Here is a 25,207-nt window from a genome sequence, read left to right on the forward strand (position 1 = left end):
TTGGTCCTAATTTACTTATTCTAAGAGGATATTCAAGATGCACTGTTTCCTATTTATAAACCTTGATAAAATCAGCACTTCCCCATCGTTTGTCAGAACTCATGCCCTGACCCTAGAGTATGACTCATTAGCCCTCGAGTATCTCCTCCGTTTTTCACCCGCCCCACTTGGTCCAGGTGTGGTCTGACATTAATTCTTGTTGAGGCAGGTAGTATCCAGAGTTTGTTAGAAAGATACTCTTTTTTGTTCTGTGTGAACTCTTTGTGATTTGTGATAACAATCAGACGATCTCTCTGCGAACAGGTGTATGACCGAGACTTGGCCACAGATGATTTCATGGGCTCTGCGTATCTCAGTCTGAATGATCTTGAAATAAACAGGTCTGTAATAACATTCAATACTTAGTGTTTTGATTTAACCGGTACACTAGACAGTAATACAGACAATTTGGCTTTATGTAGCGAGTGATTGATGAGTCTTGTATGATTGAACAGAACAGTATCTGAGCTATAAAAACCATATTGAGGCTTAACAAATAAGATGCAAAGTACTCCGATGCTATCGTCTGAGACCAACTGCTATTGAAAACACACAATTGTTTGACAGCCTTGAGGATTTAAAGGTGATAAATTATAAACTAATGGAGACTGGATTTACAGCAATGTTAGAGCTTTAATAAAGATCTTTTATTGGGCACAATTTCAGCAAAAGTTTTAGAAGACCCTGCGTAAAGCTACAGTGAAAGCGCTTGGTACAGATGTAACTAGATATTCTATCAAGTACAATATATTATAGTTCTATATTCTACTAAGTCACTTGGCTCACAATGCCTGCACTAATCATGATACCGGATGATACTGCCCTCATTTGTCTGCATATGGTCCATGTTCATCCATTTCCTGCCTGTTCATGTACTAGCCTAAATGTCCTATTGTATCTGCTACCACCACCATCCCTGGCATTCTATCCACTCAGCACTTGGTGGTAAAAACAAAACTTGCCTCGTAAATCTCCTTTATACTCCCTACACCCCTCCACCTTATAGTTATGCCCTCTAGTATTTGATATCTATAGTCTTGAGGAAAAACTCTATTTACCCTATCTACAACTCCCATGATTTTATATACATCCATCAGGTCTCCTCTCTGTTTCTGATGCCCCGAAGAGCACAATTCCAAGTTTGTCCGATCTTTCCTTACAACAGTAAATACTCTCATATCCTACCAAGCCTCCTTTGCACCCTCTCTAAAGTCTACATATCCTTTCTGTAATGGGATGACCAGAACTGGATACGATGTGGAATACAGGACACAGGAAAAGACTATTTGGCTCATCATGTCTATGATAATTTTGCTTCTTAAAAGAAATACTTGCTTTTACTCCATGTAGAAACTTGGTAAAGTTTGTGACAAGATTCTTGTTTGCCCACTAATAGTGAATCTGATATCAGTGAGTAGTAATGAGAAATCAGTGAGAAACTTCCCTTCACTCATTCATTCAATTTTACTCGCCTCATCATTGAAATATTCCCAAAACCAATAGACACACTTTCAGGAACTCCTCATTTTATGTTCTCAGTATTTATTGCTTATTTATTTATATTATTGTTTCTTCATTTTGCATTTGCACAGTTTGTTGTCTTCTGCATTCTGCTTGCACGTTCCAGATTTGGTGGTGGGGGGGGGGTGTTCTTTCATTGATACTGGTATGGTTATTATTCTATAGACTTGTTGAGTATGCCCACAAGAAAATGAACTTCGGGGTTGTATATGGTGACATTTTTGTACTTTGATAAAAGAATTTACTTTGAACTTTGAAATAGCCGCACATTTATGCTTTGTTTAACTGTTGGCCATCAAATGATGGTGCTCAATCAGGAATTAATGACATCTCAAGTGTTTACCTGCCCCGCCGCCCCGCCCTACCGTTCATCATGAGTGAGAGCGAGAGAGAGAGAGAGTGAGAAAGAGAGAGAGTGAGAACATGAAAGGCATGTGCTTTCAGTTTTTAAGGTGCAATATCCTGAGCCAACCTTCCCCACTTTGAAATCCACTTTGCTTGTCCAAATGTGGATCATTTGTCTCTGTAGCCCCTAGCAATTGTCACTGTTTGATTCAATCGTTATCTATTTCGCTTGTAGAGTTTAAAGTTCAAAGTAAATTTATTGTCAAAGTACATAGATGCCACCATATACTACCCTGATTCTCATTTTCTTCTGGGCATTTACAGAAAAACAATCAAATACAATAGAATCGATGAAAAACTGCACACAAAGACTAACAAGCAACTAACGTAAAAAGAAGATGAACTGTTCAAATGCAAAAACTACAAATAACAAACAAATAAATAAATAAACAATACTGAGAGCATGAGTTGCAGAGTCCTTGAAAGTGACTCCATAGGTTATGTTCAGTATTGAGGTGAGTGAAGTTGAACACATTGGTTCAGGAGCCTGATAGTTGTAGTAACTGTTTCTGTACCTGGTCGTGTGGGACCTAAGGTTCCTGTACATCCGTCCCGATAGCAGTAGCGAGAAGAAAGTATGACCTGGGAGGTGGGGGTCCTTGATGATGGATGCTGCTTTCTTGTGGGTGCACTCCTTGTCGATGTGCTCAGTGGTGGGGAGGCTTTTTCTGTGATGGACTAGGTTGTATCCACCACTTTTTGTAGGCATTTCCATTCCTGGGCAGATGTGGAGCCCCATGGATGGATTGGCCTTTTAAACATGCCCTAATTTTGAAATGTTTCTTATTTTCACATTTAAATTTTCAACATGGTATCTGGTTGCTGTGAATGTTGACTTCTGAAATACTAGCTCCAGTAATTCAAGGGAATACTTGGATGTTGGAAGATATTCTTACTTGTGTGTGTTTTTTTTCCCCTTTTAGTGTCGTGCAGAAGGAGTTGCAGCTTGATGATCCTAATAGCTTGGAGGACTACATGGGGGAAATTGTCCTGGAGATAAAGCTGATCAATAAGCCAAGAGAAAGCATCAAAAAAGTGAGTAGAAGGTTCATTCACTGTGTTAGGAGCTACTTGAAGTCTTTGTTTTCGGTGACTAACATGCTATTTATTTAACTGTAGGTGTTTTTTAATACGGATATTCTATTCTAGGATTTATTTTGTGGCCTTGGGTAGATATGTCAAGTAGCAATAATGTATTATTTGAAATACACTGTTGAGTAGTTTGAAAAATGGCAATTATGGTGATCACAGACTGTCACAATGTGGGGTGTAAACTCAGTCGTCGCTAGTCATGCACAGAAATTCGATGCTTTCCAAAGGAAGTGCCAGATTGTGTAATTGTGCGTATAACGTAGTAGAGAATTTCCGACGTCCTGCAGTTAGAAACCAGTTGTTCTTGGTTTCAGAGCCACAACTTTCCCTGTTGAAGCCAAGTACTGTACGATAATGCTTCGATTCCTGCTGAGTGAAATCTGTGTAAATAGAATTAGATTTGATTGACATTATTCCCTGAAGATCTGGACTGTTTAAATTATTTTAATTTGAATGCTCCTAATTTTCATTTGTTTCAGCATCTTGCAGATGTAAGTGGATTTAAATGAGGGGACACAAGGAACATGGGAAGAGAGATTAGCTGTTTAACCCTTTCAATGAGATGATGGTCACTCTGTGACCCAATTCCATCAACAGACATTTCTTCAATATCCTTTCAAATATTTTAAATCCAAGAATGCTCCCCCTCCTTTTAATTCAGGCATCTCTCCCTTTCCCTCTTAGTCCTGAAGAAGGGGCTCGGCCAGAAACGTCAACTGTTCACTCTTTTCCATAGAGGTTTCCAGACGTGCTGAGTTTCACCAGCATTTTGTGTCGTGATAGGTTCTGTTAATGAAGTCACTAATTAACTTATCAAAATTGCTGTTTGCAAAAGAGTTGAAAATTTCTCCCGTTCTTTGATTGCTGAGATGTTTCATACCTTCACTTCTGAGAAGCTTGTCCCTGAGTTCCAGATTGTTTCCTCATTCAAAATACCCCAGTCATGGGGAATAGGAGCCTCCATCTACCCAATCAGTTCCAATTAATATTTTGAAAGCTTTTAACTACAGTGGAGCACAATCCTAGTTTCTGAAGCCTCTCCTTGTGCAGTAACTCTTGAAGTCTATGTATCATTCTCATTTTCTCTACTTCCCTGGCCAGAGTACCCTCCCCAGATGTGGTTGCCAGACCATTCATTGCATTCCTGTGTTTTCTGTGGAGTTACCTTCTACCCACATAGTCTAGTTCTCCAGCTGGCCTCATTTTGATAACTTACTGCATATCCTTGTTTTAATAATCAACGTATGCCAGGAGTTTCCAGCCTGGTGTCCACGGATGCCTTGCTTAATAGTATTGATTCATGGCATTAAAAAAAAGGTTGGGAACCCCTGATGTGTGGAGACATTTCACATACTTTCGATCTCCGCTACTACCAGCTTTTCATCATTTAGAGTGAACTTGTTCCATCTCCTTGGATCCATATTTAATTCCACTTAGACCCCACGTAGCGCTGATTTGTAACAATGCAGTTATTCAGCTCTTTATTGAAATTTTTAAAAATGACAAAAATTCATTCTAAGCAACACTTAAAACTTCTCAAGAACGGGCACCATTACAGTAAACATTTAATCGGCCAATGAGAGCATTTTACATACGCTCTGAACCACTTACAGCCAATCACGCTCTGCTTCCCCCGTGTGTGTAAGCGTTTTTGCTCCCTTGCCAATTTATTCCATTTTTTTTTTCACCCAGAATGTCTGGAAAACAGCCTGCAATGTCCAGTGAGGGTAGTACATTTAAGTAGTCCAGGAAGAGCTTTTGCATGGATGTGAAACTACAAGTGATATGGTGTTTGGAAGCTGGTGAGCGTCAGGTTGATGTCGGCGCCTCTTTGAAATTGCATACATTGATAATCTGAGCAATTATAAAAAATGCAGACAAGATAAAAGCTTCTGCAATGATGACCTCAAAGTTATCATCAACAAAGGTGACTCGTTCAAAGAGCCATTTGCTTGAAAAATAGAAAGTAGACTAAATATGTAGATAAATGACCAAGCATAATGAATCATACCCCTAAGCCAGCTGACAATAATGGTAAAGAAGCATCTTCAATCATATTCAAGAAGAAGAAGATACGTTGGTAATATTCATAGCCAGCAGAGGTTGGTTTGATAGATTTAAACAGTGCAGTAACCTCCGTAGCACATGTATCTCTGGTGAAGTGGCCAGTGCAGACAGCAAGGCAGCCCAAGATTTTCCTGCAATACTGAAGGCCAAAATTGAAAAGGATTATCCTCCTGAGTTTATCTTCAATGTGGATGAAACGGGCCTATTTTGGAAAAGAATGCCTTCTCATACTTTCGTCTCCTGAACGAGAAGGACGCATCTGGGTTCAAGGCTACATAAGGACCAGTTAACTCTCTTGCTAGGAGGCAATGCTAAAGGTGACTTTAAGTGAAAGCCTATGATTGTGTATCACTCTGAAACACCATGAGCAATGAAGGGCATTTCAAAGTCAAGTCTGCCAGTGATTTGGAAATCAAACAAGAAAGCCTGAGGGTAATTGATATTTTCCAAAATTGGTTTGTTTCACATTTTTGTCCAGCAGTGAAGTGGTATTGTGAGGAGTATGATCTTGAAACTAAAGCATTGCTGGTGCTTGATGATGCCTCAGGCCACCCTGAGAATCCTGACATGCTTCGGACCTGCATTCCTGTAGAAGTGGTTTACCTTTCACCAACACCACGTCATTACTCCAACCAATGGATCAAGGAGTAATTTGAATTTTAAAGCGTACTAGCTTCATCGCACATTTGAGCAACTTGTACAGGAAACAAAAAGTCAAGACAAACAATCCATCAGACAATTTTGGAAAAACTACAACGTCATGAAAGCTGTAGACAATATCAGAGCAGCCTGGGATGAAGTAACTTCAAACTGCATGAATGGAGTGTGGAAGCTTTGGCCAGAAGCATGCAATGACGCCAAGGATTTCAAGCAGAACCAGTCATCCAAAACATCGTTGAACTGGCCAGTGATTAGAGGATGTTAATGATGGGGATGTTGAAGAGTTACTGCATTCTCATGGTAATAGTGAAGAGCTTCAAGATTTGGTAGAGCAATGCATCCTGGGTGAATCTGGATGGAGAAGTGGAAGCACCAGCAAGAAGCCTCATGAAAAAATTTATCAGCACTAGCACCACCATAATCACACAAATTATGGACCAGTTCATCAATAATCACCCTGACTGGGAGCGAAGCAATGAGGCAGAAAGAGGTGTTCTTGACATGATTCCCAACTAACCGAGAACTGCTTTATGAGAGGAAAGTTGAGAAAAGGCAATCAAATGTTAATGCCTACTTGAAGAAGAGACCAAGGTTAGAGGCAGACCCACAGCCTGGTCCCTCCGCTAAGATGTAACCGCTACCCGCTTCCCTCCGCTGCTGCTGCGATGTGTTGCTGCCTCATTGATGTAAAGATTAGACGCATTTGAGTCTTTGTTACTCCATGGATTACTGTGTATACATAAAATAATATATCATATATCTTTGTATCAGGCACACACGTCCATTTATGTAATGTTATAATGACCCTGCATGGTGGTGATTTACATAGCACTCCACCTCCGAAGCGTTAAGCGAGATCTGAGTGTATGGATATAATTAAATATAATATTTATTTCCAAACATTCATTTCTGCTTGTCAACATAATTCTCAATTTCGTATCACTTAAAATCACTTTTGCAATTTAATGACATTACTGCTTCAAAAATAATACATCTTGATGCATGGCTTTCTGTCCCTTTAGTTGCCCTCTGTTGGTTTCAACAGCTTCCCAACCCTCTAACTTCCCATTAATTTTTTCAATATTACATGGCCTCTCTTTTGCTTTTATGCTCTCTGTAACTTCTGTTATCAGCCATGTTTGCCTCATCCTCCCTTTAGAAAATTTCTTTTTAGTCTTTGGGATGTATTATCCTGTGCCTTCCAAATTGCTCACCAAAACTCCAGCCTTTGCTGTTCTACCGTCATCTCTCAGAGTGTTTATTTCCAGTCAAATTTGGCCAGCTCTTCTCTCATGCCTCTGTAATTCCCTTTACTCCACTGTAATACTGATACATCTAACCTTATCTTCTCCCTCACAAACTGCAGGATGAATTCCATCATATTATGATCACACTCTCCTAAGGGTTTCTTTACCTTAAACTCCCTAATCAAATCCGGTTCATTAAAAAACACCCAATCCAGAATTGGCTTTTGCCTAGTAGGCTCAAAGACAAGCTGTCCTAAAAAGCTATCTCACAGGTATTCTAAAAATTCCCTCACTTGGGATCCAACACCAACCTGATTTTCCCAATTTACCTGCATATTGAATACCCCCATAACTATCATAACCTTGCCCTTTTTACATGCCTTTTTATCTCCTGTTGTAGTTGTAATTTATATCCCACGTCCTGACTACCATTCAGGAACCTGTATACATCTCCCACCATGGTACTTTTACCTTTGCAGTTTCTTAGTTTCTTAACTCTACCCATAAAGATTGTGCATCTTCTGATCCTTTGTCACCTTTTCCGAAGCATTTGATTTCATTTTTTACTATTACAGCCACTCCACCCCCTCTGCCTTCATGCCTGTCTTTTTGATACACTTTGTATGCTTGGATATTAAGCTCTCAATTATGATCTTTCATCCACGACTCAGTGATGCTCACATCATACCTGTCAGTCTCTAACTGCACTACAAGATCATCCAGCTCATTCCGTATACTGTGTGCATTCAAATACAGCACCTTCAGTCCTGTATTCATCATTCTTTTTGATTTTGCTCCAATGTTACACTTCAGCTCATCACTTTGACTGCAATTTTGTGCTATCCTTCCTCACAGCCTCACGACACACTGCAATGGCTTGTATACCAACTCCTATCACGCCAGTTCACATCCCCCTGCCTAATTAGTCCAATTTTGTATCCTGAAAGCCAGGTTGTGGAAAAGTATTAAGTTGACTGTGATATTGATATACAAGTCAGTGTTATAACAAGTCTGTCAACTAGGTGTCATGGTCATTTCTGATCCCAGGAGAGTATCTGGGGTTCTTTGGCTGTTTACCTCTTGATGGTGGCAAGTGCTCTCAGTGTTGCTATATGAGGTGATGGTGTGGTCTCTGACTGGCTTCTGCACTGTGGTGGTCACCCAAGCCAACTCCCATTTTAACAGGAGACCCAAAATGGAGTGTGTCCAACCCCTTGCCTTGCACAATCCTCCATAGAACGGAGGGAATTATATCCATCATTGCTATCGCCATTTGTGTGTTACTGCATTAAGATGTGCGTAGAACTGAAGTATGCAGACACCAAGTATTATGATGTTCTGAGGTTCTCCCTGTCCAGGTCAAACGTCCACGGGAAGATCATCAAAGGCACACTTTGGCCTGCCTGGAAATAGTATGTCTCCCAGAACAACGAGACATCCATCAGTGGTTACTGTCAATGGACACATTCCTGGGTGTAGGAGTACATGCCAGGGGATACACCAAAGCTTCAGCAGTTAATATAGTCTTTGTGGGAAAGGACCACAGTCTATGGTCCTGCTGCATAAAAGAGTATTTTCAAACATGTAGAGGGTATGTTAAACAGGAAGGCTACATGAATGCATCATTGCTTTGTAGATAGACTGCGGACTCCGTGATGATATAAATGTATTGACAATAACACCAGGAAAATAAGGAAACTTTGTGCTGATGTGATTAAAATTTAGTTTTGGAATAAGATATAACTAACTAAGATGAAGTCTCTGAACAAGCTGAAGCATGTACTTGTAAAATTGTCTCTCTGAGCAGAGGTGATGAAATAACTCTGTGAACTGACTTAGGTGCTGATATCCAGCTCATTTCAACTTGTGCGTTGCAGTCTGTGAACAAAGTCTTTGAGATGAGCTCACTTGTGAAAGGAGCACAAGAAATATGTATGTTTTAGGGAATTATTTATGTAAATATGGTTATGTTTTGATGAACAGTGTTTTGAAGTATGATAGATCCCTTCAGGAATGGCTAATTGGTTATTAACAGTCAAATTTCATTTTTCCTTTCCATCACCCTTCTCTTCCATCCTGTGACAACCTGTGTCCCCTCTGCTCAACAGCCTAATCAAGTCAGGAAGAAGCGGGGAACATCCACAAAGGTAATGACTTGCTCTTCAATTCAACTTGCTGATGCTTTCATTAATCCAAAATTTTTTAAATAAAGAACTAATATACTTGTTTCTTGAGAGTAAAATCTTTCTGTTTCTTACCATCCTGGCCTTGAGGCCAGACTATGTTGTTCATTGTACCAAAAACATCAACAAATGACAGTCGGCAATAGTTACAGTCGGTTATCTTGCAGCATGGTTGTTTTTCTCAGGAGACTTTCAGTTGTGTTGAGTTTCTTGGAAAACATAATTCCAAAAATAAATTCTCCAAGTTTCGCAAGACAGATGTGTTGTCCTTGTGTCTCAAACTGTTGCAAAACTAGTGTTTTAGATCTAAATGAGCAACAAAGCCTCTCTCAACTGTTGGTGATGTAGTACCTACGCATCAGTTCAATGATTATGGTTGGACATTTATCTGGAAGTTTAATTCCCTGGATTGTGTTTGTGTTTTCTGTGTTATACAATTTCACTGCATCTAACTTCTGAAGGTTGAGTCTCTTGTACCCAAGGGTTCCTGATTGAAGCTTGCCTTATTCTTGACCTTGCACTTCAGTTGGCATCAAAGAACACAAGAAAATTGGAGCAGGAGTAGATGATCACTATTTAATATGATCATGGCTTATCTTTACTGTCCTTACATCCTCTTCTGTCATGTTTCTTCATATCCCTTTATTCCTTTAGAACATAGAACATAGAATAGTACAGCACAGTACAGGCCCTTCGGCTCACAATGTTGTGCTGACCCTCAAACCCTGCCTCTCATATAAGCCCCCACCTTAAATTCCTCCATATACCTGTCTAGTAGTCTCTTAAGCTTCACTAGTGTATCTGCCTCCACCACTGACTCAGGCAGTGCATTCCACACACCAACCACTCTCCAAGTAAAAAACCTTCCTCTAATATCCCCCTTGAACGTCCCATCCCTTACCTTAAAGCCATGTCCTCTTGTATTGAGCAGTGGTGCCCTGGGGAGGAGGCACTGGCTATCCACTTTATCTATTCCTCTTATTATCTTGTAAACCTCTATCATGTCTCCTCTCATCCTCCTTCTCTCCAAAGAGTAAAACCCTAGCTCCCTTAATCTCTGGTCATAATGCATACTTTCTAAACCAGGCAGCATCCTGGTAAATCTCCTCTGTACCCTTTCCAATGCTTCCACATCCTTCCTATAGTGAGGCGACCAGAACTGGACACAGTACTCCAAGTGCGGCCTAACCAGAGTTTTATAGAGCTGCATCATTACATCGCGACTCTTAAACTCTATCCCTCGACTTATGAAAGCTAACACCCCGTAAGCTTTCTTAACTACCCTATCCACCTGTGAGGCAACTTTCAGGGGTCTGTGGACATGTACCCCCAGATCCCTCTGCTCCTCCACACTACCAAGTATCCTGCCATTTACTTTGTACTCTGCCTTGGAGTTTGTCCTTCCAAAGTGTACCACCTCACACATCTCCGGGTTGAGCTCCATCTGCCACCTCTCAGCCCACTCCTGCATCCTATCAATGTCTCTCTGCAATATTTGACAATCCTCTACACTGTCTACAACACCACCAACTTTTGTGTCATCTGCAAACTTGCCAACCCACTCTTCTACCCCCACATCCAGGTCGTTAATGAAAATCACGAAAAGTAGAGGTCCCAGAACAGATCCTTGTGGGACACCACTCGTCACAATCCTCCAATCTGAATGTACTCCCTCCCTCTGCCACCCTCTCCCTTCTGCAGGCAAGCCAATTCTGAATCCACCTGGCCAAACTTCCCTGGATCCCATGCCTTCTAACTTTCTGAATAAGCCTACCGTGTGGAACCTTGTCAAATGCCTTACTAAAATCCATATAGATCACATCCACTGCACTACACTCATCTATATGCCTGGTCACCTCCTCAAAGAACTCTATCAGGCTTGTTAGACACGATCTGCCCTGCACAAAGCCATGCTGACTGTCCCTGATCAGACCAGAATTCTCTAAATGCCTACAGATCCTATCTCTAAGAATCTTTTCCAACAGCTTTCCCACCACAGACGTAAGTCTCACTGGTCTATAATTACCTGGACTATCCCTACTACCTTTTTTGAACAAGGGGACAACATTCGCCTCCCTCCAATCCTCCGGTACCATTCCCGTGGACAACGAGGACATAAAGATCCTAGCCAGAGTCTCAGCAACCTCTTCTGTCGCCTCGTGGAGCAGCCTGGGGAATATTCCGTCAGGCCCCGGGGACTTATCTGTCCTAATGTATTTTAACAACTCCACCAACTCCTCTCCCTTAATATCAACATGCTCCAGAACATCAACCTCACTCATATTGTCCTCACCATCATCAAGTTCCCTCTCATTGGTGAATACTGAAGAGGAGTATTCATTAAGGACCTCGCTCACTTCCACAGCCTCCAGGCACATCTTCCCACCTTTATCTCTAATTGGTCCTACCTTCACTCCTGTCATCCTTTTTTTCTTCACATAATTGAAGAATGCCTTGGTTTTCCTTTACCCTGCTCGCCAAGGCCTTCTCATGCCCCTTTCTTGCTCTTCTCAGCCCCTTCTTAAGCTCCTTTCTTGCTTCCCTATATTCCTCAATAGACCCATCTGATCCTTGCTTCCTAAACCTCATGTATGCTGCCTTCTTCCACCTGACTAGATTTTCCACCTCACTTGTCACCCATGATTCCTTCACCCTACCATTCTTTATTTTCCTCACCGGGACAAATTTATCCCTAACATCCTGCAAGAGATCTCTGAACATCAACCACATGTCCATAGTATATTTCCCTGCAAAAACATCATCCCAATTCACACCCATAAGTTCTAGCCTTACAGCCTCATAATTTGCCTTTCCCCAATTAAAAATTTTCCTGTCCTCTCTGATTCTATCCTTTTCCATGATAGTGCTAAAGGCCAGGGAGCGGTGGTCACTGTCCCCTAGATGCTCACCCACTGAGAGATCTGTGACCTGACCCAGTTCATTACTTAGTACTAGATCTAGTATGGCATTCCCCCTGGTCGGCCTGTCCACATACTGTGACAGGAATCCGTCCTGGTCACACTTAACCAACTCTACCCCATCTAAACCCTTGGAACTAATCAGGTGCCAATCAATATTAGGGAAGTTAAAGTCACCCATGATAACAACCCTGTTATTTTTGCACGTTTCCAAAATCTGCCTCCCAATCTGCTCCTCTGTATCTCTGCTGCTACCAGGGGGCCTATAGAATACCCCCAGTAGAGTAACTGCTCCCTTCCTGTTCCTGACTTCCACCCATATTGACTCAAAAGAGGATCCTGCTACATTACCCACCCTTTCTGTAGCTGTAATAGTATCCCTGACCAGTAATGCCACCCCTCCTCCCCTTTCCCCCCCTCTCTATCCCTTTTAAAGCACTGAAATCCAGGAATATTGGGAATCCATTCCTGCCCTGGTGCCAGTCAAGTTTCTGTAATGGCCACTACATCATAATTCCATGTATGTATCCAAGCTCTCAGTTCATCACCTTTGTTCCTGATGCTTCTTGCATTGAGGTACACACATTTCAGCCCTTCTACCTTACTGTCTTTACACCGTTTATTCTGCTTCTCTTTCCTCAAAGCCTCTCTGTATGTTAGATCTGGCTTTACTCCATGCACTTCTTTCACTGCTCTATTGCTTTATCTATCAGATATTTATCTACCTTCATTTTAAATACTTCACATGATCCAGTGTCCACCATTTTCCAGAGCAGCTAATTGCACAGATTCACCACCCTCTGCAAGAAGAAATTTCTACATGTTTCAGTTTTAAATGACTGGCCCCTTGTTTCCATGTCCAAGACTCTCACATTGGTCAAAATGTTCCAACAGCTACTCTGTCAAACCTGTTTTTGAATTCCATCAAGACTGGTTAATTTTAATAAGACTAAATAAAACATGGGGCATGAAAGGATGGTTGGTAATGATGATTATGAAACCATTGGAAAATGGTTAGAAATCCAGCTGGTTTGATAATGTCTGTTCAGGAGGGTTACCTGCTGTACTACTCAGTGATTTCAGACCTTGAGCAACAGGGCTGACTTTATCACCCATTGGGATGGCCTGACAAGACGGAGACTGCAAGAGTAATTAGGGATTAGCAATGAAAGCCCATATTTCTGTAAACGACTGAAACCAGTCATGTGAGTCCCAGATTGCAAGGTGTCTTGCATCACAATGTGCTGTTGGTGTAGGGAATGGATATTCAGGGTGTCAGGGAAGTGGACAAGGTAGCTGTCAATGGTCCACATTGTTCTGGATGGCGCTTATTTTCTGGTGAACTCCTTACTTGTGAATTCTTTATGGCAGAAAGACAATGGGATAACAGGAGAGGAACTTATGAGATACCCAGCCTCTGAAAAGGCCCTGCAGCCGTAGTGTAGATGTGTCTGGTCCAGCTGAATTTCTGTTCAGTTTTGCTTCCCAGAAAGTTGATGATGGGGGATTTGTTGGCAGTAATACAGCTGTATATTGACATGCTGATGATATTGAAAGGAGCCATTTGGCCTTTCAATTCTTTTCTAGCTTTATCAGTCACATCCCGCCCCCCCCCCCGCCCCTGTTACTCTGTAACCCTGTACTCTCAAACCTGCCCCTTGACTCACACACCTTGGCTCCAATTCTCCCAGCATTCCTTCATATCTACCTAAGTAGGAAGTAGGCTATTTGGCCCATCAAGTCTATGCCAGTTTACAGGTCAATCCTATCCTCCCTCGTTGTTTCCCCATTCACCTACACGGGAGGTATCTTCGGGACGTGGGAGGAGGCTGGAGTATCCAGTGGAAACGTTGTCACAGAGAGAACTCTATGCAAGCCTGGTTTGCTTGAGTTGTGAGAGGGCAGCACAACCTGCTGCAGTACGGGATAATGTATTGCAGCTCCATGGTAAATCCTGTGCAGACAGTGTTGGGGTGGAGGGGGTCATGGGGTGTCCCATTCATCTCCATCTGACCTGGAACAGTAATGCATAATAGGGTGGCAGTGAAGGGACTGGTGCTCTTGTAAACCCACAGTTATCCTAAATCACCGGCTGCTAAACTCCACTTCCCTCTTATTCTCCAAGCTGTCTACTGGCAGCAGTGACTAGTTAAATTAACATTGGCATTCCTGTTGAATCTACCTCCTCCCAAGATGGGCTGGCAATTCTGCAGCAGTTCTGAGATTGCACTTCCCTTCCAGCTGGTCCCCAGAGGCCTGGAAAAGAACCCGATCAGTTCAGTAATCACCTTGCTTGCATCGCAGAAACCAGGCCCAAAAGTCTACACTCTGACAATCCAAAAACATGTTGTCAAGTGGACTGTGCTCTCTGCTGGCTGTTCGAGGGCATTGAAGTATCTGGGGATTATGCTAATTTATAAGTTAACGAAGTACGTTGTGCCTTCACTTAATGACTGCTTTTGCAAGTCAGAATGAGAATGATTCCAGAATTCCCAAATCATTCTAGCTGGCAACATTGGTAGTGCATGGGAATAGTTCTGCACATGTTCTCTGTTATCCAACTATCTGTGTTGACTGCTGAATCCTGTAGAAATGGCTCTGCTTCTAATGGGAAGCGTTACAGATTTGGACAAAGAGTTGGTTTTGTTCTAACAGGATTGAATGAAAAGATGCTGCAGCCTGCTTGGTGTGGTGTGCAGGTTAAGTAACTTGTGCAGCTGTGTGATCGCTTTGCATCCCTTATTCCAGTTCCTAGGCTCGCACAGAGATATCAGTACACATTGTCAATAAAGGTACCATTTAATCAGAAGCTGTGCTGATTAGTATTAATAATGTTATGAGTGGAGTCCAGGTGTTGAGGCTTTGGTTTTTATGGAGGTTTGCATGGGCATTGCTGAGTTAACCTGCAGCCCTGGAAACTGCGAAAGCACTGAACAACATTAGAATGAGAATCAATTTCAGCAACTCTTTTGATCTTCCTCATTTGAACGAGTGTCTTGTTATTTTCTTGCTTGGCTTAGTGTTGAATTTCAGTGAGACACACCTTGAGATATTTTACAGCATACAAAAGCGAGTCGTGATGAAGGGTTTTGGCCTGAAATGTCAACTGCTTATTTCCCTCCGTAGATGCTGCCTGTCTTGTTGAATTGCTCCAGCATTTTGTGTGTGTTGCTCAAGATTTCCAAGAATCTTTTGTGTTTTTGCCAATGCAAGTTGTTGGTTAATTTTATTAGAATTCAATTACCTTTCACACTCACATAATACTTTAGAAGCATAGCTTTATGGATTTGCAATTTCCAATTCCTTTGTAGTGCGGTGTTGCACAACATGAAAAAGAAATATCCAATGAATTGCCTGGTCTCCTCCACTTACCTTGAGTTCTCAATTTGCGATGGCCACCTCATAGATAGATGTAAATTGGGAGAACACTTCGCCAAGCACCTATGCTGTGTCCACCAGAAACAGCAGGATCTCCCAGTGGCCACCCATTTTAGTTCCACTTCCTCTTCCCATTCCGACATGTCAGTCCATGACCTCCTCTACTGTCACGATGAAGCCACACTCAGGTTGGAAGAACACCACCTTATATTCCGTCTGGGCACCCTCCAGCCTGATGGCATGAACAGTGGTTTCTTGAACTTCTGATTTTGCCCCCCCACCACCTTACGCTGACTCCTCATCTTTTTTTTCTCCAGCCCTCATGAAGGGTCTCGGCCCGAAACGTCGACTGTATTCTTTTCCATAGATACTGCCTGGCCTGCTGAGTTCCTCCAGCATTTTTTTTGCATGTGTGGCCACCTCGTATACTGTATGTGTTGCAATTATGTGATATCCGGACAGTAATCACCCTGACACAAGACTCCGGTGAGCGATTGTCTGCTCTGCTCATACTGGGTAGAAATGGCAACAACACGCATTTGGTTATTGGATGGGGTTCTTTTTCGGGGTACAGCTTGTGTGTAAAGATCCTGGGAGAAACGTGGTTTGTGGACTAAACTGTCTCATGTGATTATGAACAAAATTGAAAGTTCGAAGTAGAATCTGTTATCGGATTACATACATGTAATCACATACAATCTCTGAGATTTTTTTTTGCTGCTGGCACACTTAGCAAATCTATAGAACAGCAACTGTAAGCAGGATCAATGAACAACAAACTGTGCAAATACAAATATAAATAAATAGCAATAAATAACAAGATAAAGACTCCTTAACATGAGACCGTCAGCTGTGGGAACACCTGAAGAAGAATGAGTGTAGTTTTTCCCTTTTGTTCAAGAGCCTGTTGGGTGAAGGATAGTAACTTAGTAACTGTTCTTGAATCTGGTGGTGCAAGTTCTGAGGCAGTTGTACCTTCAGCCTGATGGCAGTAGCAAGAAAAGAGCATGTGGTGACGATCTTTGATGATGGACGCTGCCTTTCTACTGTAATGTTTCATGTAGACATGCTCAATGGTTGGGAGGTCTTTACTTGTGATGTACTGAGCTGAAACCATACCTTTTGTAGAATTTTCTGCTGAAAGGAATTGGTGTTGCCATACTAGGCTGCACTGCAGTCGGTTAGCACACTGTCCACCACGCATCTATAGAAGTTTGAATGTTGAACAGAATGATGATCTAATTGAATTGACCAACCATTGGCTTAATTGGCCTGATCATGCAATTCAATTAGCATCTCCAGACACTTCAGAGAAAATAAAAGTACAGATGAACAAAATGTCCTGATTAAGGGTCTTGGCCCAAAACATCCACTCTTTATTCCTCTTCAACATTTTGTGTGTGTTGCTCTAGGTTGTTAGCATCAGCAGAATCTCTAGTGTGAATGAACGAACATGTCATTTTTGGTTTGGAGCAGAGATCTGCCGTATTCAGAGTTGGGACTCCAGTTGATTACAATTTATATCAATGATTTGGAAGAGGGTTTCAAGTGTAAAGCTATGTGTCAGTGTTAGTAGTAATGAGGTTGTTGAGATGCTTTTGAAGGATACGAACAGGATAAGTGAATGGGTACAAACATGACAAATAGAAAATATGGAAACATGTGAAGCCATCCTCCTTTATTAAGAAAAATATAGAAAGACAGAGTCTTTTATAATACTGTAAGATTGAAAGGTGTTGGTTTTCAAAGGGATGTGGATGTCCTTGTACATGAATCGCTGAAGGTTAACACACAAGCATTAACTATGATTGCAAGAGGATTTAAGTGCAGGAGTAGAGTGATGTCTTGTTCCAATTATAAAAGGCCCTAGTGAGACTGCATATGGAATATCATGTACAAGTCTTGACCCAACCCTTTGCAAGGAAGGATGTATTTATGAAAGACAGTTTGCAATGAAGATTCACTGGCTTGGTCACTGGACAGGTTAAGCAGATTATACCTACACTCTCTAAAGTTTAAGAGAACTAAAAGTGAAAATGTACAGAGCTTGACTGGAAAGGTGCGGCGGTAATCTTTCCCCTGGTGGAAATAGAATTAGCAGTCTAAGTACTGGCCATTCAGGACAAGGATGGGAAGAAATGTCTTCATCTGGAGGGGAGGGAAACTTTGGAATTCTCTACCCAAGGGGATTGTGGAGTCTTGGTTTCTGAGGTATATTAAAAGCAAATATTGATAGAGCTTTGAATTTTATGGACATAAGGAGCACTGGATTGCTCTGTGGCAAAGTTTGCAGATAATAAGAAGATAGGTGGAGAGGTAGGTAGTGCTGAGGAAGCAATGCGATTGCAGCACAACTTGGACAAATTGGAAGAATGAGCAAAAATGTGACAGATGGAATACAGTGTTGGGAAATGTATGATAATGCATTTTGATAAATGGAACAATAGTGCATACTATTATCTAAATGGGGTGAAAGTTCAAGCATTAGAGGTGCAGAGAGACTTAAGAGTCCTCATGCAAGACTCCCAGAAGGTAAATTTACAGGTTGAGTCTGTGGTTAAAGAATGCACTGCAATGTTGGCATTTATTTCAAGGGAAATAGAGTATAAAAACAAGGAGATAATGCTGAGGCATTATAAGACACTTGTCAGGCGCCGCACATGGATTATTGTCAACAGATTTGGGCTCCATATCTCAGAAAGGTTGTGTTGCAATTGGAAAGACTTCAGAGAAAGTTCACAAGGATGATTCCTGGAGTGACGAGGTTAACATATGAGGAGAGTCTCACTGCTTTGGGTTTGTACTCACGGAAATTTAGAAGAATGCGTGGGGATCTCGTTGAAACCTACTGAATGTTGAAAGGACTAGATATGGTGGATGTGGAGAGGTTGTTTCCTCAGGTGGGGTATCCGGAACTAGAAGGCACAGCCTTAAAAACTGAGGGGCAACTTTTTAGAATAGAGGTAAGGAGGATTTTTTTTAGCCAGAGAGTAGTGAATCTGTGGAATGCTCTGCCACAGACTGTGGTGGAGGCCAAGTCCATGCATATATTTAAGGCGGAAGTTGGTAGTTTCCTGAGTTGTAGGCATGTTATGTTAGCGCCAGAGGTATGGCGACGTTTGCTGGCTGCCCCCAGCATTTCCTCGGACAGTATTGGTTGTTGACCAAAGCAATTCATTTGACTATATGTTTCGATGTACATGTGACAGATAAATCTATTCTCTTTGCATACGAAGATGTATAGAGTATGTAGTTCCAAACAAAAGACTTCGCTGAAAGATGTGTCCTAGACACATCTATATTCAGCTGTTTATCAGTAACTTTCCTTCCATAATGAATTTGTGTCACAACTCAACAATTTAAGGTGGCAAGGACTTATAATTAGCAAGTAACATTTGTACTACCAATGTGCCAACAATGACCATCTTCATGTGAAAGAGATAGAGTGGGATCTAGGACCTTATGCCTGGGATGTTGGGATGGATCTATGGGAAACTGGAATATTACATAGATTTGGGAGGAGTTGAACAGGGGTTGGGAAATGCAGGTGATTGAAGTGGGACAGGATGTGGATTTGCATTTTGGGACAATTTGCGCATTGTATTAGGAGTAGCTTGAGAGGAATTAAGTAGAACATTGGAGTGGGATGGTGTGAAGATATGGAGTGCAGGCAGAAGATGGAAAATTTATATATTTGTAATCATAAATCTGTACCACCTAGAAATAGGCCTTTCTGCCCATCGAGTCTGCGCCAGCCATCAACCACCTATTTACCTTAATCCTACATGAATCCCATTTTTATTCTGCCCATATTTGCATCAATACCTTCTCCCTGCCCCCTTCAACACTTAATGAACATACTAGAGGTAATTTATACAGTGAACAATTAACTACCATGAGATCAGAACACCTGCAGGCAGTATAGGGAAAACATGCAAACTCCACACAAGATAGTACCAGAGGCCAGGACTGAATCCGTATCTTTGGGGCTGTGAAGCAGCTGCTCTTTTATCTGTATCTCTGTGCTACCCCCTGCTACCATTTCAACTTGACACTGTAGTTTAGGTTACAGCTACTACTTGCTAGTGAGATTTTCAAAAGTAGTTTCTGTTCCAGTGCAAGTTGAAGGTTAGTTCCACAATATTTCCAACACAGAAACTTCACTGTGACCATTAGCAAAAAGTGCAGCCCTGCTGTTGTCAGGCCATTCTGCACTGAGTCAGTGTCAGCAGATGAACACTAGGGGGTGGTGTTGAATTACTAGTCAGTAGTCTAAACATATTAAAATTATAGTTCAGCCAATAGATATTAATTATAATTTTGAACTAAGTCCACGTCACTTTCATTATTTGTGGCTGCTGCTTCACGCCTTCTTTTGCAATTTTCTTATTATAAAGCTTTAACTATGACAAATGCGTGATTATCTTAAGTGTTCAAAAATTGAAGATCCCTGTGGTTTTGTATTAACACTTTATTTTCCATTTTATGTTTTTCAATTTAACACATCAGGTATAATTGTTTAAAATACTCTGACAGGTCAGTAATTAGCGGATGGAAAAAATTGTAACTTGAAGAAAAATCTGTTCTGCAAATGCTGAACTTGTTTTTACTAAAGATATTTTTGCTGCATTATGACTATTAAACATTAACTTAGGGTCTGCAGTTAACTCATCGTGGTATGTAACCCTGCAAATATATAAGAAGCGAAAAAAGAAGCAGCGGAAGTTATAGCACAATGCAGATATCAGAAAACAATCAATTGCCTCAGCAGGTCAGGCAGCATCTGTGGAGGTAAAAGGATGGGCTTCTTTTTCCTTTTCTTCTACCTGGGGGTTCAATTCTCGGAGTTATAGAGTCATGAGAAAGTACAGCACAGAAACAGTCCCTTCCGCCCATTTAGTTCATGCTGAACCATTTAAACTGCCTACCCCCATTGACCTGTGCCAGGACCATAATCCTCCATGTACCTATCCAAACTTCTCTTGTATGTTGAAATTGAGCTTGCATATCCCACTGGAACTGGCAGCTTGTTCCACACGCTCACGACCCTCTGAGTGAAGAATTTTCCCCTCATGTTCCCCTTAAACTTTTCACTCTTCATCCTTATCCCATGACCCACCCTCAGCAGAAAAAACCTCTTGCATTACCTTACCCTTACCTATACCCCTCATAATATTGTATACCTCTGTCTTTTAGAAAACCTGTGGCAATTATCATGACAAGGCATTTTAAGACATTGAACATCAGACTTGATAGTTTTTTTTGTAACTTGCCTGCATGGTGCAATCACTCTCTCCTAAGGGGGTTGTCTATTGGTGGGTCCTCAGGTGGGTATAGTGGCCAATCCCGGATCCACATGTTCCGATGCAGTGTGGGCAAGAGTAAGTGGTGGCCGTGGTTAGTGGTTAGGTCTTTTGTTGTTCGGTCTCTCCTTTCACAGCTGCTGCTTGTTGTTGGTGGCGCAGTGGATGTTGTTCTCATGTAGCATATCTCCCTCTTGAACAGATTTCCTCCAGGTGTATCTGAAAACTTGTCGGCATTGAAGTATTCAATAATATAAAGAGATTAGCATTTTTAAAACCAACACTCTACTGTCCAGCAGATTAGGATGCTGAAGAAAATGAGACCAGATTTCACTGGTATGATGTTCCACTGAAATTGCTAGGTTAAAATTGCTGGCTTTGGAATCTGAATGTACTATCAATGTAACAAATGCATTAACATTTTGGTCAGATACAGAGATACCACGGATATTTTGAGGAATTATTCCAAAAAGCACAGTTAATTAGTGGATTCAGTCCTGTGCTCTTTGGAATAATTCCTCAAAATATCCGTGGTATCTCTGTGTCTGACTAACATGTTATTGCATTTGTTACATTGATAGCCAGGAGGGCCATTTTGTTGAAGTGGAAGGATACATCAGCTCCCACTTTGTCACAATGGTTCTCTCAAGTGATGCTATGTCTTAGTTTGGAGAAAATTAGAAGTCAAACCTTTGAATCTTTATTTGATTTTGAGAAAAGATGGGGTTCATTTGCTCGTTATTATCATTTGAGTTAATTGATAGATTTCCTCCACGATCTAATTGTAAATTTTTGATATATATTTTTTTCTTGCTGGCGGTTTGATGTTTATCTTTAGAAGCTTTTTGTATGGCGCGTGGCTCTGGGTTGTACACCTAATGGGTTTTTTTCCCTCACTTTTTCTGCTTAGTAGGGTTTTTTTATTATCACCAAAATTTTTCAATCCTTAAAATAATGTTTTTTTTTCCTTGAGACATTGTAAGTGTTGTTTACTTCGATGTACTCGTGTTATTTTTGAATAATATAATAATAATAAAAAGATTTGAAAATGAAATGGAATCTGAATGTACTGAACAGGGCTGGTGCTTCTGTACACTCTTGACTGCAGTGCATCAGCTTTTAAAATCACATTTTAGCTGCACTGTAGGGTCTCCCGGGACCCTGCCTTGCACAGGTTCACTTTCAGAAAGTTGGTTAAAAAAATTCTTGTGTTCGAAGCTGTTTTGAACCCTTTACAACCTTACAAAGAAGCTCAGTTCATGTGGTTCACTGCACTCCATTGGTGCTCAAATGGTGCATCCATTTGCAATTTCAGCAAGGCTAAATAAATATTCTGTCTGCTAAAATTCCAAAGAGTCTGAGGGAAGTTTTACAGTGAAGATAAATAAACACGGTGACTTTCCTAATGGTTGAATCATATGTAAATAATCTCCTCCAAAGAGGTCTGTTTTGTACTCTGACAACAGTTAAGCCTGTGACTCTTGTTAGGACTTTTTTCAGCATTTTATTTATTTATTGAGATATAGGCCCTTCTGGCCCTTTGAATTGTGCTCCCCGGCAGACCCCCGATTTAATCCTATCCTAATCACAGGACAAGTTACAGTGACCAGTTGATCTACCAACTGGTACATTTTTGAGGCGTGGGAGGAAACCAGAGCACCTGGAAAAAACCCAGGTCATGGGGAGAACAGGCAATGGTGGGAAATGAACCCAGGTTGCGGGCACTGTAAAGCATTATGATAACCACTATGCCTCCGTACAGACCATGCCCTCTACAAGTGCTTCATTTGCCCTGTATTTTCCAGGATGGAAAGTTATGTTAATTAAAAAAATATATATATGCATATGTGGGGGGATTGCAAAATGATGACGCTAATGGTCGATTTGTTAAAATGAAGAGTAATGCTACTCTAGAAATCTGATTGCACAGGGACAGTCCCAAGGTTTACCTCTCCTCCAGCTCCCAAAGGGGGAAAGCAGTGGGCCCTATTTGGCACACTCTCAGGATTTTCTGATCTTGAAATTGTAAAAAAAAGGCTATTTACAGCCTCACTAAACAAGGTCATTGCCATTAAAAGTGTCACCTGCATCTTCTCAAATGTGAAAATGAGCCTCTTGTCTTCCTACTATCAAAGGGCACTGGAAACTAGAGCTCCCTGGCCAAATATTGCTTTAGCTGATGGGCCTGAGCGGTTGTCTGGTATATTTCAAGGTTGCTCGGTTGTAAGTTTCACTGTCGAGAAATTAGAATACCCCGGAGACCTTCAAAGGATCTGGAGATGGGTTATCTGGTGGGGGAGGAGGTGAGGAACCAGGAGGGTAGGGACTTAGTTCCCATTCTCTGAGAGGAGAGCAGGTCGACAGTTCCCAGAATCAGCAGCAATAAAGCAGATGTGCATTTGCAGCAACCCGTCTGTCAGTAGATGTAACTGTGGCGTACTGACTGGCTGGGTCTGACTTTGCCCACATTCCCCTCTTTTGTATAGTTCCACCATATGGAAGTAATTTCCCCTCCAGCTCCCCCTCCCCTCCCCCCACCTGTGCACCCTAACCCTGTTAATAGCAAGCCTCTGGAATCCACTTTCACAGGCATTGCAGGGCTGAGAGAAGAACACTCTTGAACCAACAAGATAGAAGTCACTTCCAAGATAAACATTCAATTTAAGAATTAGACATACCGGGGTGTAGATTTCTTTAGACATATTTCAAAAGAAGTGCTTCTATTCATCTTAAGTGAATGCCAGGCCTCAGTGGGATTCTTTGATCCTGTTTTGAAAAGCAGCCTCCCCTCCCTTGCTAAAATATAAATCCATAAGTGCTCTCCTACGCTGAAGGGAACAGTTCCCGGCACTTTGAAGCTTAACCCTGGGAATGGCTCAGGACTTGAGCTCTGAAGAGAATTCCTTGCCTGGGAATTGTGCTCTTGTGTGGGAGGAAGGCCTTCCTTCACTAGGTCAAGTGGCTGATTGGCATTCGCAGTAGGACCTTTTGCGTTCCAGTGATGGGTCCCAGGCCTGAAACGTTAACTGTTTCTCGTTTCACAGATGCTGCCTGACATGGTGAATGTTTCAAATATTTCCTTTTCTTTTTAATATTATATGGCCTCTTTAGCTTTGCTAGTAGTTTTATTCCTCCCCTTATGTCCCTACAGATTTTACACACATTCTTACCCTGTGCGTTGGCCCTCATAATTACCTAAAAAAAAGGAAGCAATCAGCTCAGTTCGCACAGCAGATCAGCACAATGTCTCACTCAGAGCCTCACTGAAGTACTGCAGGAGTGTGGCACCATTGGAGGCCTTGTCTTTCTGCTTACTGCTCCTGCTCAAGTGGATTCCAAAGATCCCAGCATTCTGAAGAACTGCAAGTGGATTTGTTGTCCGAGCCAACAGTTATCCCTTACAATAAGCTGATTATTCGCTCATTGTGGTTTGTAGGAACTTGTAGTCCTGCTGCTTGTATTGCAGTGTGATAGATATTTACCTTCCGGAGCCCAAGAGGCTAAATGCTCACCTCAGCTTTCTAGCACAGCAAGGTGACGTTTCCAAAGGGTTAGGTTGTTTGTGACAAAGTTTAACTTCTAATCAAAATTCCTTGCTCAGTTTCTTGCTGTAAACAAGAACCAGTCTCTGTTCTTAATGTCAGTTGTAAGCAATAATCAGACTGAAGTGAAAAAGGCAGCTTTGCAAACAAGCAACACTGTTTACAGAGCACAGGCTGCCAACCTACAGCAGGGGACTGGCTGCTCAGGAGATATGGCTTGAAAAGTGCCATGACCATATGCATCAGCCAAACATGAAACAATGGGGTAATGTCACATGTACAGGTGATCATCAATAGTTGGGATATTTGTGTATCCAGTGAGTTAGCATTCATTTTGGTGCCTGTGATCTCTGTCCTCAGAAGCTCATAGACCATCTGTATGAATTATTTTGTCCCAGCAAAAGTATCTGAAAAAGCATCAAATGAATTTAATGCTGACTTGTAGCAAGACAATTTAAATGTTAGAAAGCATTGGGACTTGTTGGGAGTGACAAAGTGAATGACAGGAAGGTTGGGTGACAGAAAGAATTTATTCCTCCACCTTTGATTTCTACGATGGACAACTCATTTGTTTGCAACTCACTGGTATTTCTTTTAGTTTGTAGGAATTGTGCTTGTGTTTGGAGATCCTTTGTAGTTTATTAATCATTTTTAATCAATCAGAAATCTTCTGAGTTTTAAATGTGTGTTAAGAAATATTTGTCTAACTTGAAACATGTATCATTAAAAAATAAACTGTGATTAAGCTACATTGTTAATTGGAAGTATCTCCTCCTCGGTAGGGAGGGGGGACCCATCGCTGAAATAGTGGGTATGGCAGTTAAACCTCGCTGCAGAGGCTAGACAGGGAAG

The 25,207-nt window shown here is 41.5% G+C and overlaps 1 protein-coding gene across 6 annotated transcripts in view; it reads left to right on the forward strand.

Annotated features, from left to right (window-relative positions):
- Positions 1 to 25,207, forward strand: part of mctp2b (multiple C2 domains, transmembrane 2b) — a 493,262-nt gene that overhangs the window by 253,000 nt on the left and 215,055 nt on the right. For all 6 annotated transcript variants that reach the window (XM_063065909.1, XM_063065910.1, XM_063065907.1 and 3 more), the window contains 3 exons: positions 304 to 380; positions 2,889 to 3,000; positions 9,140 to 9,178. In XM_063065909.1, the coding sequence (XP_062921979.1) occupies positions 304 to 380; positions 2,889 to 3,000; positions 9,140 to 9,178 (228 nt within the window). The remainder of the gene's footprint in view (positions 1 to 303; positions 381 to 2,888; positions 3,001 to 9,139; positions 9,179 to 25,207) is intronic.

This window comes from Mobula hypostoma, chromosome 13 (genome assembly GCF_963921235.1).
Source record: "Mobula hypostoma chromosome 13, sMobHyp1.1, whole genome shotgun sequence".
Taxonomy (NCBI): Eukaryota; Metazoa; Chordata; class Chondrichthyes; order Myliobatiformes; family Myliobatidae; genus Mobula; species Mobula hypostoma.